Source organism: Agelaius phoeniceus, chromosome Z (genome assembly GCF_051311805.1).
Source record: "Agelaius phoeniceus isolate bAgePho1 chromosome Z, bAgePho1.hap1, whole genome shotgun sequence".
Lineage (NCBI taxonomy): Eukaryota > Metazoa > Chordata > Aves > Passeriformes > Icteridae > Agelaius > Agelaius phoeniceus.
Genome location: NC_135303.1, coordinates 79,832,819 through 79,848,707, shown reverse-complemented (window position 1 = coordinate 79,848,707; position 15,889 = coordinate 79,832,819). Strand labels below are relative to the sequence as shown.

Genomic DNA, 15,889 nt, shown 5'->3' with positions numbered 1-15,889 from the left:
CTTGAAGTATTTCAGTGTTTCAAGTTCTGCATCTCAAAATAAAAACAAGATATGAAGAAAGTATGTTTTATTGAAAACACTCTTGTCAAACATTCAAAAGGCATGCATTCTATATATATTCAAAGCTACTCTCTTGCTAATCAGCATTCACAATAAAAAGGTTCAGGTTTTGTAGGAGTAGTAATTTCCCTATTAAACCATCATTAATTATGGTGTATGCTTTCATAGCAGTTTTCTTTTCATGAATATTCTCTTCTTCATCCAGGAATCCTTCAAACAACTGGATTTACTTCCATTCAGTTAATCAAACATTAGGAATGCTAGGCTATAGACAGAGAAGTGATACAAGTTTAAGTGGTATATTATGTTAATTGATATGGATTGCTAATTGGTACAGATTTATCAAATCCAGCACTGTTATAAACAAAGATCAACATTACACAAAGATTAAACTTGTTTCATCCCACCCTCTTTTTGATTCTGACTCTCAGTTGTTGACACTACTTCTCACTTCAGGATGATCTAATTGATTTAGTAGGAATTTACATGCTGTAGCAGTATGTATTAATGACAGTCTTATTGTACCTAAGAGCCACAAAGCTCTTAGCTTTGTTAAAAAAGCTTTGTCAAAGTTAAGTATATCAATCTGTTACTTAAAAATAAAGCAGTTACTGTCTATATATTACATTTGTTATGTGGAATTATTCTGTCACATTGCTTAGGAGTAAGTTTTGCTTGTATGTGATTTGTATCCCCAGGTTAGAAAAAAAAAAAAAAAAACAAACTTCAAATCTATTGCCTTCCTAATAAAAAATTATTAAAGTATCTGTCTTGGTTTTCTTCTGTTCTTGATTGCAAAACATCAGACAGGAGCCCCTAGGTCATAGTTTATGCTCCTGTCCTCACAAATGCAAGCAGAATGTTAGAAGAGAAACAAGAAAGACAAATTAATCGAGAATGCAGACACCTTCTCAGTGGAACTGAAAAACAAACTAGGGGTCAACCAAATTCCTTTAAATCATTAAATTTTCACTGATGGAATTTGACAGATATTCAATCATTCTAAGAGCGCTGCTCTAAAAATACACTTCTTTGCAATTTACCCATACCTGTCAGCACAATTTTGAATTTTGGGCAATAAAAACACTAAATCTGTTCATTTTTTGCTCTTGCAAGTATATTAACTGAGTTAGTGTGACTCCCTTGTTTCTGGAAGGTGCTTAGTTTGTTTTTCAGGATCAGTTCCTCGCCTTTTCCTGTCACTGTCAGGTGTCACTGGTTTCACTTGCTCCTGCTGGTGATGAATGTCAGGCAGCAGAGAGCAGACGGCACTGTCAAGACTCAGTGACGTCCTCTGCTGCCAGCTGCCCGTGTCACCTGCAAGAATTTGGTAGTGCTCCACGACACTGTCAGGTGACAGAATTCCCTACTTCTTCAAACAGAAGGTGTCGACAATGACAGGATCAGCTACCAGAGGTAGAGTCTGATCCTGTCTGCCAATTTCAAGTTAACTGGTTTTTGCAGCTGTTTTTCCCTTTCTTTCGTAGTTTTTTATCTTGTGGAATTTCCACAATTTCTCCTGGAGGGGCAGTGTCTACGTGCTCCTGACTACCTGTCTGACCGTGTCTGTGACGGCCGAAAAGCTTGTGGCGCCAGGCGCTGTGAGGATGATGTCTGTCAGTTTCAGCAGCAGCCTGGTGGTTCTCGTGTTTGGGATCACGACTGCCCGGGTGATGGTGGCGGTGGTGGTGGCGGCGGTGGTGGTGTCCATGTGTGTGCGGGCTGGGGTGGGAATGCTGGTCTGTCGGCTCGGGTTCTATCTCTGACAGCTCTTCAACTGCTTTTTTAGTGATGTTTTCACAGACACCATCAATATCAGGTTCCTGCAAAACAGATGCTTGCATTAAATACAGGGCAGTGTATTCAATTAAACTAGATGTAAAAGATTAACTGACATTTTTACAGAGCATGAAAGGCACTTCTAAGTTATTAGCACTATTTTGCTGAACATATGAACATATAAGAAATAGCCCTGTGCTGTCACACGACTGTCAACTATACAGGGCTTTTTAGCAATTCCAGTAACTGCTAATAACAATTATTCTTTTCCTAGATCCTACATCTGTCCTGTCTATAGTATACATTTAGCCAGAACGCTGCACAATGGGATCAAAAATTATTATTTTCATTGAACTTCCATGAAGTATGTACATTTCTTCATAATCCTAAAAAGTATTTCTGGACTTGAATGATTCACTAAAGAAAGCTACCCTTCTTTTATAGCAGTAACAATAATTTCTCACCTTGTATTATCACTTTTTTTAAAATAACTCCTGTAGACTGTGTTTAAACGCAAACTACAACAAATAGTAACACAAACCAACTGGAGGTTGATTTCTGGGTTTAAAAAAAAATATGTACTTACCCATCCCACAGAATTAGAGTAGTTAATTGCTCACTACTTCTATAGCTCTACAAACAGAATTACTCTCCAAGATTGCATTACATTTCTGACAATTACTTGCATTTCTACCAAGGACAGGAATTCAGATAGTCAATCAGTCTATTCAAAATCAAATATAATTGGCTTAGAAAAATGTTTAAAAACTATCTGTCAAGATACAAATATGTAAATTCAAAATTGTTTATTTTTGGATTAATCACACTGAAATATTTTTTTCAATATCAATCAAATACACTTTTCTATTATACACAGAATGAGACAAGAAAATACCATGTAAGAGCAGTTTCCACACTTGTTTTCGCAGTATGCAATCTTAATAGATTCTTCCACATACTGAAAATGCAGGAAGGAGTAGGGCATACCCAGATGATACATGAGACGGCCACATCTAAGGAGAGAAAGAACTCTGTGGTTACAAAAACCTACAACTAAATCTCTTTTCTTATGATACCTCACTTTACTTGCATCAATCCACCTACACTGTACAGTTCCACAAGGAGTGTTTCTGTTCCAGTTCACAGGCAAATCCAGTATCTTCCTTACAATGCTTGCCTGCTCACCTGCACTGGCCAGGGTGTGAAGCATCATTTCTGGCTGATGTGGTAGCTCACTGCCAGAAGCCTTGTCCTAGAGTGGCACTAAAGACTGGCAGAGGTGCACTCGTTACAGACCCATTGGGATAATGAGAAGGGTTCTTTGCATAGTGGTTGCTGCATCCTTACCAAGTGTTTTTTTATGCAACCTGACAGGTATTTTGACTGGGATGGACACTGCGGTGCACCTGCATTACTGATTTATTGTGCATGAGGGGATTGTTAGGGTGCCTGCTTGCCCCATGTCTGCACTTGAGGGTTCTGATATGATCTTGACTAAACAACTGATGTGCTCAAAGGAGCTGTAGAAAATGCAGAACCTGTACACAAGGGCAGCTCGTTCAGTGCCAACACACAGTCCCCTGGCCTTAGCTCCCCACATGTGGACTGCACATTTAGGACCAGCAGCAGGCAAAGCTTTCGTGGCTAAGGCACAATAAGAACAGAGATTCCTAGACCCATCATGGATCATGGCCAGGCCAGTGCTAAGCCAATTTATAATGTACACATACCCTGTGTGTCAAGAGCACAGAACTAGTCAACCTTTCAAAAGCTCTGAGGTGTCTAGGCCCCCTCCCAGATGAAATACAGCACTGTTCTCTTTGTCTGTTGTATGACAGCCTTCCTTACATGGGCATATTTGCTGCTGTAACATTCAAGATCATTCATTCCACTGCCAGCTTCATCCCACAAACCTCATGTAGCTAATTTGTTTAAATTCATCACATTACAGAAAAAGAGTAACTTTCTAACTCAGTATTAAGCTTATTATGGTTTAGTGTGAACTTGGAATGTTCATCACAGTAATATAAAGTAACAAGGATAGACATGTTTCAAGTGTAGGATTTTTCAAGTAACTACCATCACATCAAAATCAAAAAATTGGGATTTCAACTTCACTTCCTACTGGTGCTGCCAAGATATACTTGTGGCAGAATCTTATATCAAAAAGCAATTTTCTTCTGAAGTTTTAAGTTTTAACTAAATTCTAATTTTTCCTTATGTCTACATGGCATTTTCAACAACTCTCATCAAAGAGTTTCCATGAGATAAAAGATTCTATTTTGAATCATGGATGTAATGAAGTTATCTGAAAATAAACACACTATAAAAAAATGAACGTGTTACCAAATTTTACACTCACTTATGTTCGTCTAAATCCATGGCAATTATAAAGAAAAAAATAATCATTCAAAAATTACTTATGCAAAAGCAGATTTTGCTTTTGTAACTTTGTTTTTCCAGTAAATACTAGCACTTTACACAGTTCAGCTTAGAAGCTGAGCATGATGTCTTTGTGATTTGCATATCAATGAAATAATATAGAGGTTCGCAAAACATTACTCAAAATACATGCAAATATTTTCCCATGTTTGTCTGCGAGCACACACCTGTCATAGATAAGAAAGTCATCCTTGTTTCCATTTAAAGTAGTCCAGACATCCTCTTGGTGCTCATCTTGCTGGTAGACAGTAATGTAGTCTGAAACACGTTCTTTTAGTAGGTGAAATTCCCTCCGGGATTGAGCTCCCTGATGGTTGACAACCACATACGAGATGTTGACCAATCCTTCATTCTCTAACTTTACTCGCAGGTCCTCCAAACTAGTGGGAATGTAAAGAAGCAAGACCATAAATCATTAGAGAATCATGAGATTTGACACAAAAGTTAATACGCTCCATCTTGCTTTTAATAGACCTGTATGATGTGGAGTTTCTTCCCTTTCAATTGTATTTTTCATATGGAATTGCTCTAGAAGACTTTTATTTTTCAGTTATGAGAAATAGTCTAGAATGTGGAAGATTCTTCAAATTTTTTCTAAAATGTAAGAACCAAACCCAGCTACTTTGAAAGCGAAACACAAAGCCCAGTTTTAACTTTGACAGAGCCACAGATTTACCACTATGTTTTTAAATCAAATTCTTAATAACCTTGCAAAGCCTATTATGATATGTAAGTTGTGCAGCCTAGAGGGGCCAACTAAGGTGCTCTCACCATGACTAAAATTCAAATCTGAAACTGGCACTATGAATTTTTAAGCCAAAATAATTTCACAATTCCCAAATGAATCAAGATAAAAGCTTTATGCAATTCCCGTTTGGCTCAGCTTGAAAATATTTTATTGCTATTGTTACTGTCATGATAGCCAATTATTTGCAAGGAGTAAGTTCTTGAAAATAGAGCACCAATGTCCCAGGTCTTGGATGAAAACCTAACACTGATGACTTCCTTGAATGCCTCATCAATTTTTTGACAGGACAGTATTCACCTTAACTTTTGGATTTTTAAAATATGTGTAGGATCTCTGAACGCAGGACGAAAAGCAACATGAAAAGCACATGTTTTGGTTTATTTTTTCCTCTATGGGTCTTACATAAGAAATCAATGATCACAGATCTCTCTATTTCAGGTGATCTAAAAATATTAAAGAACTGTGATATTTCCTGGCTTCACCATTTTTGCTACATTAATGATCTGTTGCTTTTTCTGCTGGGTGTTCCTGTGGTTTGGGTTTCATTAATGTCAAGTTGATCATACTATTTATTATGTTGGAAACCTAATTTGGAGAAGATGATCTGCCAGTCAGGAGTAGGTCAAGAGATAAAGAATCCTGCCCACTGGCAGAGAACCCTTCTGCTGATAGTGAGCCAGGTCACTGGGTCACACATGCCAGCGGGGATGATGGCATTTGGGGCAGCTAGAGCCCTTGGAGTGCATCTGTGGCAGGGCACACGTAGCATTCTCAGCTGGGTAACAAAAACCGGGATGAGACCCACGCTTACCTGGAAGCCTGCCGCAGGCACAGTAATCAGCTGGCCTGGAGGAGAGCCACCACTGTCACCGAGCCCCTGGAGTTCCACATCGGGTCCTCCTCCCCAATGCGCCATTCTGGGGGCTCCTGGCAGTTCTGGATCTCTGTCCCTCCTCCTGGGAGGAGACAGAGGGCCAGAACTAGCCCCAGACCTGCCCACATGGCTGGGCTTTACCTGACAAGAGACAAAACAAATAAAGTAAGGCCGATGCCTAAACAAAGTTCAGACTCTGAAATTCCCATAAGAAAACAGGGCAGCATATTGGCCCCATTCAGTAAAAGAAAAAAAGGAAAAAGGAAAAAGGAAAAAGGAAAAAGGAAAAAGGAAAAAGGAAAAAGGAAAAAGGAAAAAGGAAAAAGGAAAAAGGAAAGAAAAGAAAAGAAAAGAAAAGAAAAGAAAAGAAAAGAAAAGAAAAGAAAAGAAAAGAAAAGAAAAGAAAAGAAAAGAAAAGAAAAGAAAAGAAAAGAAACAAAGCCCTCTAAGAATAAATTTGAGCTCTTTGTTTACTGCTCAATTTCTTTGGTTACTGCTTAATTTCTTTGGTTTTTCAGTAGAGTTTCTCTATAATAGAGGCAGGTGTTTTTTCTTTGTGGTGCTTGAAGGTTTTTGTGGGGTTTTTTTTGTTACTGTGTTTGAACAGCTACAAAATAAACATTCAGAATAATTGGAATTTTTTTCAGTACTACTAATATTTCTCTTTGTAATTTCTTTTTGACCATTTTTAACACTTCAGTGATTTTAAAGTGTCCTTGTTTCCTGTTTTTTTAAATAAATTGTGGTAAGCCTGTTTATGTCAAGAAGAATCTAGACCAGTTCACTCCAGTTACAGATAATTCCACTGTCTTAAAAGTACACGCACCAACAGCGGATTTCAGTACACAGTAAGTGCTACAGAACATAGCAGAAAACAATAAAAAATACTTCAAAATTTTTACAAGTCAGTCTGGAGTATCTGGATCCCATTGAGAAAAAACTATGAAGAAGTCAGGCACCAGAAACAATTTTGCAAAAAACCAGAAATGGAAACTGAATTTCAGGACTCCTCAGATCTTATAAAATCTCATATCCATACTTAGCTCAGTTAATGTTTATGAAAATCAAAGCATATAAGAAATGCTATAATTACCCTTTTCATTTTATTCCATTAACATCTCAGTTTTGGCTTAAACACATATTATCAAGAAATACTTAAAATTATAAAGCTGCTCCCCAACGTGTCCTAGGTTGTGGAATTGTACAATTTCACCACTTACATCAAAGTCTGACAGTGACCACAAAACAGTTTGGAAACAATAAATTCTGATAAATAATACATGTTCCATCCATCTTGTCATAGCCTAAAAGATTAATAATAATCGAAATTTTGAAACAAGAGTGATTTGTTGCTGCATTTGTGAAATCCAGCTGTCCCTGACAGTTCTTTCCCGACGTTCTAGGTAAAGTACTTTGAAGACTAAACTGTGGTCCAATAGATACCAACACTGCCTTTTTCCATTCTTTCCACACATCAGGAAAGCAGCCTGCCCTTATATCCATTATGAACACATGAGACTCTCAGGACATTTTGACATCCTTCCTTGCCTTCCAGCAGCCTTCTGCAGCACTGGCATGCAGCGCCCAGCAACAGCTGTGTGCCCTGCCAGCTGCAGGGGAGCCATGTCCTGCCTTATAGTTCTCTTCATATTTCAACTTTCAACTTAGTTTCCAATGGAAATTTCCACAGTCAGCCTTTTCAGCCAAAGAAACAAGCAAACACTCTGCCAAATCTTAAGTCATGAAGCTCTTTCACAGCAAACCCAGCACACTTACCCTTTTCTCCTCCCCCTTCTTGGCAGCTCTGCCTGGCTCCGCTGCAGAAGGAAACAGTGTGGGGAAAAGGGCTGTGGTATTTATATGGCTCTTGTTTATTTCACTTTGCAGATACAGTTCAAAGTTCAGGGAGTTTTTTCTGAACAACCCTGCAAGCAAAGGAAACCCCTTGAGCAAAAAGTACCCAAAATATTTCTCCATTAACTAATCCCTAGTGGAAACCATGTCTTGTGCATAATAGTGAAGCATTTTTACTATCATGACTTCAAATATTTTGTTATGCAGTTTGTCAGTCACCCCAGCCAGCTGGAGGCAGTGGTACAGTCAGAGGAGGGGGATGGGCCGAGGAGTTATTTTCTGAACACAGTGGTAACCAGAATGAGGGGGGAAGGTACTTCTCTATTTACAAAAACGCTGAGCTAGCAGGTTTTTTCTCATGTGCTTTATCTGATATTTGCCTTAGAGAATGTTGTGCTCCATCTGCGGGCATGTGCATACTGAGCTCCTTTGGCCCAGCTGCTCTTGGTTATATCATTCTGCTTTCAAACTTTTCTCTGTAGAACCTCCCAGTTCTTCAGCTTTGTTGAAAGCTAGAGCCCAGAACTTCAGACATTTAAATCAATGTTGCTACATGAAAGCCATGAAGCTCTAGCTACTGGCAGTAGGTACTTGAGCCTCCGTATTTCAATTTTATATTTTCTTAACCCCAGGATCACTAAGGTATCTATGGACGTCCAGGTTAAACTGTTTCCCTACTCTCTTTCCTCGGTGAGAGAATTGTTTATGCATGATATTTTACTTCAACAGCAGTTTGCTTTGCTTTGATTTCCTCCAATGTACATGTTACATGCGTTTATGGGGAAATCAACATTTAAAAAGGTGGTGTGCCCTCACAGTTCAAGGTGATGAGATTGATACTGCTTAGATCTATGGCTTGAGGCCATCTTCTGCACTGATAAGCATTTTGCTTTAGGCTGGATGTGAGATAGGGAACTGCTGACCTCGGGGGTTTCTGCTGTAGAAGTCCTGTGCACTTCTTTTCCACTGGTCAGTGGAAAGACTGAGAAATCTCTGAACTTCTGTTCAGTAGTCTTGGAAGACAGAATGCAGAAAACAGAGAGACTTCATACTAGACCTGAAGTTCTTTTAAGAAGCGGAGTGTGCTTGTATTCCTTATATTGTTAGGGAAACACATCTTGTATTCTTTGCTGGGTTGGTAACATAAACCTCATATGTGCAATAGTGCCCTTTACTGTTTCAATTGATAGACAATTTGCTCACCTCCTGCTTCAGGTGTTGGGGTTCAATTCCAGAGCTGATAAAATCCTGTAAAGTTGACTGGAAGTATTTGGCACCACATCCACCAATTCTTGCATGAGCACAGAGGTAGCCAAAAATGAAGCAGGTATAGCTCTGTTAACAGGGCTAATAAAAGTGATGCAGCTCACTGGTGACTGAGAGTTCTTCTCTTGCCAATTACAGCAACACAAGTGGAGACACTCTCAAAGGAAGAGCAATACTCCATCTCTATCTCCATTTCCTTTTCTTTGTAGAGAGGATGTGGAGAAGGTTTGATTAACAAGTGCTGAACCTGTAACCTATAGGTATTACCACTGAGTGCTGCTGAGACTTGCAACTCACAAGTACTGAGGAACTCAGAGTTCAGGCAGAGTAAACGGAGATGAAGCAGCCACCATATAAAACAAGTACTTTGCTGTGGAAAGAACACTGAGGAGGGAAATGGACAGTGGTCACTATGGAAAAGTTAGTATTGCCTGCCATACAGTGTGCAGAGACACCTGCAGACCCTCAGATGCCTTACCGAGAGATGAGAAGCACTTGTTGCTAGCAATCATCCCATGACAATAAATACTATATATAGTATTATTTCTTATTATATTTATTACAACCCTTATAATATTAAGATTACTTCAGTTATATTCAAAGTTCCATAAGCATCTTACTTTTTAATGTTCACCCTACCTTAGATCATTGCTCTGCCTCAATAAATATTGAGGAAAAAAGTTCCTCTGTCTTAAAGCAAGTGGTAGGAAATATTATAATCTTGGTTGTGGATTAAAATAGATGTAATTAATTTGGTTTAGAAATGTACAAACTAAATATATTTAAACTTCAGTCTGAAGCATTATTGTTTCTGAGTGAAAAAAAATCTGCTTCCATAGGATGTTCTTATGAACATAAGATAAAGCTGTTAATAATTGTCAGATTAACAGTCTAGGAGTCTGATCATTCATTTCTTACATTAATTCCCTTTCTGTTCATAGGCTTCTGTAGCCCTTTGTCTATATTGTAAAGAAACAATAATCTTAAATATTAATTTTTGCTTTCCACTGCAAATATTTTCTTAGTTGTTGAGTCTAGTCCAATATCACAGCAGGAAGCAAGTTATGAACTCTAATTTGGACAAGCCCTCAGTTTGGAAGAATAATTTTTTTAATGATCATCCTGTTTCTATTCACTTTCTTCTTTGGGGGAGGCTAATAGTTCTGGTGGAAATAGCAGCGCCCTTCCTTTCTTATTGAACATAAACTTTCCCCTTTTCTGATATGTTCCAAACTTTTCAAAGCATCAGAGCACAGAAATATCATTTGTTGTTTCTGTTATCTAGATTGGTAATGTACATACTTCTTGGGAAGAGAAAAACCAAAAATACATTAAAAAAAAAACCAACACAATGCCACAATGCCAAAGGACAAGGAATTGTGGCTGTCAGAAATTACATTCTGGTAACGCCTGCTGAGGAGATTTGTAATGCACACATAATGCAAGGATGGGGGCAGAACACAGATTCAGCATGAACCCTATTCTGAGGCCTTAGGTCTTCAGTGCCTGTTTTGCTCTTGTGACTGAAGGATGTCATAAACACAGAATTCAAAGTCCACTTGGAAATCTTAATTGTTTACTGGTTCTTCTCTGTCTTCTCTGACAACTGTGTCAGCTCAGGGTAGTTACTCATACTTTATAGTGGAAAATATGGCAACAGCAGAAGGCTGTTAGAGTTACGTAATGTTCATATATATATATAAAGAAATTTCCATCAGTTTATGAGGAATAAACATGACTAAATGCTGTAAAATAAAGGGTCACTTAAGTGAAGGGCAAAAGATACCATGAAGTAAAGCAAATCACAATATAAGGTAACTAAATGCACACTTCTCAGAATTCAAAGGATGGAACTAAAGCTGACATCCTCTGATGTAGGCCTAAGGATTATTTCAGTGAACATAGGAATAGCTGATACATGCAATTGTCCACTTATAAATAAAATGAGACTTAAAGGAGCCCCAATCTAGCAAAATGTTTGGGTTTTCTGCTTGGAAATTCCATTACAATAATGAAGTACCTTTCTCTGCTTGAACCTATCTGAAGCACACTGTAAGTAGGAAGGGAAACATTTTATCAGATGTGTCTTCAGTCACAATAATTGCACAGAGTACAAAGGCAAACAGACCCTAGTTGCTGAATAGCTACATCTGTTCTGAGGTCCTTATAGGCTCGGCTTACTTTCTGCATTTATCCTGCAATAATTCTATCAGTCCACAAATTCTCTAAGTCACTGCAGTGAGCTTAAAACCAGTGGTCCTCTACTCATTTGAAGGAAGAAAAAATTTGCTGATGATACCCAAGAGGTGGTTTAGAAGATCATAGCTGTAGGAAATCTTCCACATTTTTGTATTTGTACCAGTGTATTTAATACTTGGCAGTCCTGTGATCCATAGAGGAAAATTAAAAATTCTTTCAGTTTGGTGTTACTCTGCTGAGGCTCCTGGTGCTTGGCAGAGTAAACCAAGAAGCAAATGTCATCATGCAGTGCCCAAAACAGGGTATCTGTCCAGATCTCATCTCCCACACAATGATCCTCCTTCTATGGGAATGATGCAGTTGCAGCAGGAATTTAGCAGGCAGCTTTAGGCTCTCCAAGACAATTCACTGGGTGAACACATAAAATGGTTAGGGATCTGGACCAATGAACACACAGAAAGTTAAAAAAATCTCTCTGTTATACTGCATTCAGACATTTCTCTTTACATTAACAGCTCAGGCATCCAAGAGTGTAACTGTAATAAAAACCTCAGAAGTACCATCAGCAATACATAAAATTCCTTTTGACTCTTTATACACAATAAACCTCCCTAGGAGATGTGGAGGAAAATGATTCATCAGCTAAATTCACAGTGGTTCATTCTAGGTGACTACATTTAAACGCTTCTCACCAGAAATACCTGTTCAAGCAAGTTGTTGTTAATGATTTACAATAGGTCATGCAGGCACAGTTCACTGCACTGAACCCAAGCTGCAGAATGGAAGTTAAGACAGCCCACTACATGGGATTCAGTGACCATATACAGTTAGCCTGATGGGAAGATCAAGACTTTTGCTTATCTGTCCTTTGCTTATCTGTTGTGAAATACACTAAAACTGAAGTGAACACTGGTCCCAGCTAATGAACAAGAGATGTTTGCATATAAAAAAATTCATCTTTCTAGAACTGTTGAACTGTGATTAAAAAATGGATTATGTGGTGTTGGTTAAATTCCTCTTTGTGGCTCTGTGTTGCTCTCTTTTCCTGGTAATACAGAAATGGTTGTGAACATTATGGTCAGCAAGAGATGTTAGGAGTGTTTTTGGGCAAATTCAGATATCTGAGTGCAAGATGGAGATTGTCATATGTGGAATGAAATCTGACAAACTAAAATACTGATGGCTTCAAATACATGATATTGACAGTTGATTGCTGATGATACTTCTTTTCAAATAGCAGGGTCTTAGGAGGCAACAAAGATGCTGAGAAGGCTGGAGCACCTCAGCAGCAAAGATAGGCTGAAAGAGTTGGAGTGAAAAAGAGAAGGCTTCAGGGACACCTCACTGAGGTCTTTCAGTACCTAAAGGGGGCTGAAAAAAAAAGAGAGAGGGATTTTTTACATGGGCAGGTAGTGACAGGGCAAGGGGCAATGGTTTTAAACTGAAAGAGTTAAGTTAGATGGTAGCCTGACTTAATGAAAGTGGGCTGACTAGGTGATTTTTATGGTCCCCTCCACCACAAAACCTTCTATAATTCTGTGATTCTACTATATACTCTAATATTATTGTAAATCATTAACAACAATTTAGCACTTCCAGAAGGTTTCCAAGCTTTTCCTATCTCATGAAAAGTTCACATTTTTGCTGAAAATTATAATTATTAACTAACATAAAATTACTTTTGTGTATTTTAACTGAAATATGTGTAACAGAAGCCTTCGATCTTCTGATATAACAGCTCTGTATTTTACTTTCCAGAGATGCAGTTGTTGAAAGTAACAATGAAGGCAAAGTAAAATTTTGAATACAAAATATGACTTTTGTATAACATTAATAATGGGCCAACAAAGATACTGTATCTGACAGATATACCTTGACACTGGCAGTCTTCCTGTTCTCCTTACAGTCTTTGGAAAAGGCAAAATTAGGGTAGTAGATCTGCAACTGCATTCCACAAAAAAGGATGCAGAATGCAATGCAGAGGAAATAACTGTTTGAAAGAAAGAGAAGTGAGAGAAGATTTGAGGACATTTTGTCTGAGGACATGTTTGGAAGTCACCTGCACAAGCCATCACACTACTACATATCACTACAAATAGCAAAGATAGGGGAAAATCTGCCCTGCAAAATTCAAGCAGCCACTACTGGTTGTTTTTACAAAAGTACCACGATTTCCTAAGTTCACATGTATTTGGATGGACTTCTTGTTCTTGGCTCATCTGAGAATTCACACTGGACAGGCTTCGTATCATGTTGTCTAATGAAAGGCAGAAACAGCAACACCCACTTTTGCATCTCCTCTTCCCATTTCAAAAGCATTGGCTAAACCTGTGGAACTTGAAAGGTAAGTCCTGGTCCCATCAAGAAACAGCCATCATAATGCCTCAACAGCTCTCCAGTCAGTGAGGGTTTGCATGGACGCTCATTTGTAAGGGCTCATGTAGAACTACAGCAGAGATGAGTCCCAGGCTGGCATTTTACTTTGGTAACTCCTCATCTCTACCTGGCCTCTAGTTTAATTTTTTAATGTCTGCCTCTTGGCAGGAAGGCGTTCATAATATTATTAATGTATGCTTTGTATTACTTGCTAATTATTATTTATATATCACGGACATAACAGTCTTAAGGATTGTATTTAAGGAGGTGTAGTACCCACCACAGAGCCCAGAGTCTGCATCCCACAGCCATCTTTGACCATCAGCATTTTATCCACCCCATTAAACTGCAAGCTGAAATTTTCTGACTTTTTTCTTGTCAGGGGAAAAAAAACAAACAAAAAACGAAACCAAAAAACCCACCAAAAAAACACAATATCAAAAAAACCCACCTAAGTAGGGTTTTTTTTTCTGCTGATCCTGCATCATAAACCTTGCCAGATTTCCTGTACAAGCTTAAAAAAAGGAAACAAAATATGACTGTGAAGTGAAAAAAAATTTGTAATGATTTATGAATCATGGCAGTAAAGTTGCTGAACATTCTCTTCAGCTAACAGGCTTTCAGGAAGAGAGACCAGAAAACAAAATGCAAAAGCGATCCCATGACTGCACAAAGTAATAATTAACAATAAACACTCTTTAATTGTATTCCCCTTTTTGCAAAGGTTTCTTGCTTGTAAATGTTGTTGTTAACTTTCATTAATTCCTTAACACAGCTGTCTGCCTACGTAAATTACAAAGTACAAAACTAAAGGACAGTAAGGAATCTCAGTAGTCCTGAAGCCAAGGTAGGACTTCAGTATCCACTGCTCAGGCAAATCATTATGCAGTCAGCAGCTCGGGCACTGTTTGAGGCATAGCGTGTGGATCATGTGTGATCCACATCAGGTGGATCATGGCCTTAAGAACTGAAATGACAGAAGCTGGGTGGTCTTCCAGTAGCATGTGTGCTTTGGTAGCTGCTCCACCTGCGAGTCTATGGAGCGTGTGCTCACACAATAGTCAGCGCAGTCCGGTCAATGTGACACAGAGCACACGCTGTCTTGCACAGGCAGAACATGCACCTGATGGATGGAAGGCTGTGCCAGAAATAAAAAAGTTCTTGAAGGGAAAATATTCTTCTAGAAAACAGGAAGAATTCTAGGTTGCCCAGCTTTCCAACTTTTTATTGCTCTTAATCTTATCTTAGTTGCATGTGGAATGACTCTCTGATTGTCTCCAGGTTCTGGAGTAAAGTTTATAGTGAACGTTTTATGCCCCTATCAGCCAAACATAATTTCTCACAGCAATGGTATGATTCATAGGTCTACATTTTTGTAGGAAGATTACCTGGCCTGAAAGAGGAGTAATATAAAATGATCTGTTAATGTTTCTGCATGTATAATACATGGAAGTACAGTTGTGGGCTAGGTCAAATTTTTTTCTTACAATTTAGCTTTAACCCCTCCTAGACTCTGTAGATTTTCATGGATTGTGAAAGAGCTTGAAAAAAGCCACCACATTTCAAATCTTGATGTGCTGTGACCACTGTTGCTTATAAAAAAAAGCCCCACAAAACAAAAATATTTTTGCAAATGAAGTTAAAAATTTGGCTGTGGAACATTTGGGTCATGTCTGAAGAGGTACTAACTAAATACATGAAATCTGTAGTAATAATGTCTGCGTATGTTATTTCTACTCATGATGCACAATGCACACCTATGCAAAAATTTCCCAGTTATATGTATTTTAATAATAAATACAGATAACTTTTTAACAGAGGTTTTCTTTAAGAGGTTTCCCAGACAAGTCCTGACGTAGACAAAGTCTGCTGAATTTATATGATCTTCCAACACAACTAATTTTATATTTATATGTATTATTCTTTTTATGGGATTAAAAGAAAAAAAAATAGCCAAGTACTTTACATTTAATTTCTTTAGGCATGCTTCTTGTAATCCTGCAGAATCCTATAGTTTATGAAACTCAGGAACAGTAAGTAGCTGGACTTGCTTCTTCCTCCAGACATTTAAAATTATACAAAAGAAAATATTTAGATAAGAACTAGAATTCAACTACCATCGCTTGCAGCATTCAACAGACACTGATATCCCTGATTTCACCAGTCAGGTGCTCTTTCTGGGGTCACAAAAATATGAAACTTGTAAACAGTAGATAAGACTTGGCATGGAGCTTGTACGTCAGCAGATAATACTGAATAGATACAAATACACATCCTGTCCTAGCTGGACA

The 15,889-nt window shown here is 38.2% G+C and overlaps 1 protein-coding gene across 2 annotated transcripts; it reads right to left on the bottom strand.

The window, feature by feature from the left end:
* Positions 1 to 52: 52 nt before the first annotated feature.
* SELENOP (selenoprotein P) lies at positions 53 to 7,822 on the bottom strand. Of its 2 annotated transcripts, none has more exons than XM_054652345.2 (5): positions 7,680 to 7,822; positions 5,841 to 6,044; positions 4,449 to 4,661; positions 2,735 to 2,852; positions 53 to 1,883 (listed from the first exon to the last, which is right to left on the bottom strand). In XM_054652345.2, exons 2-5 carry the CDS (start codon positions 6,029 to 6,031, stop codon positions 1,221 to 1,223), a joined length of 1,185 nt encoding a protein of 394 aa, XP_054508320.1. In that variant the 5' UTR covers positions 6,032 to 6,044; positions 7,680 to 7,822; the 3' UTR covers positions 53 to 1,220. The 2 variants fall into 2 exon arrangements, with proteins under 2 accessions (XP_054508320.1, XP_054508321.1); XM_054652346.2 differs by having other exon boundaries at positions 1,239 to 1,883.
* Positions 7,823 to 15,889: the final 8,067 nt, after the last annotated feature.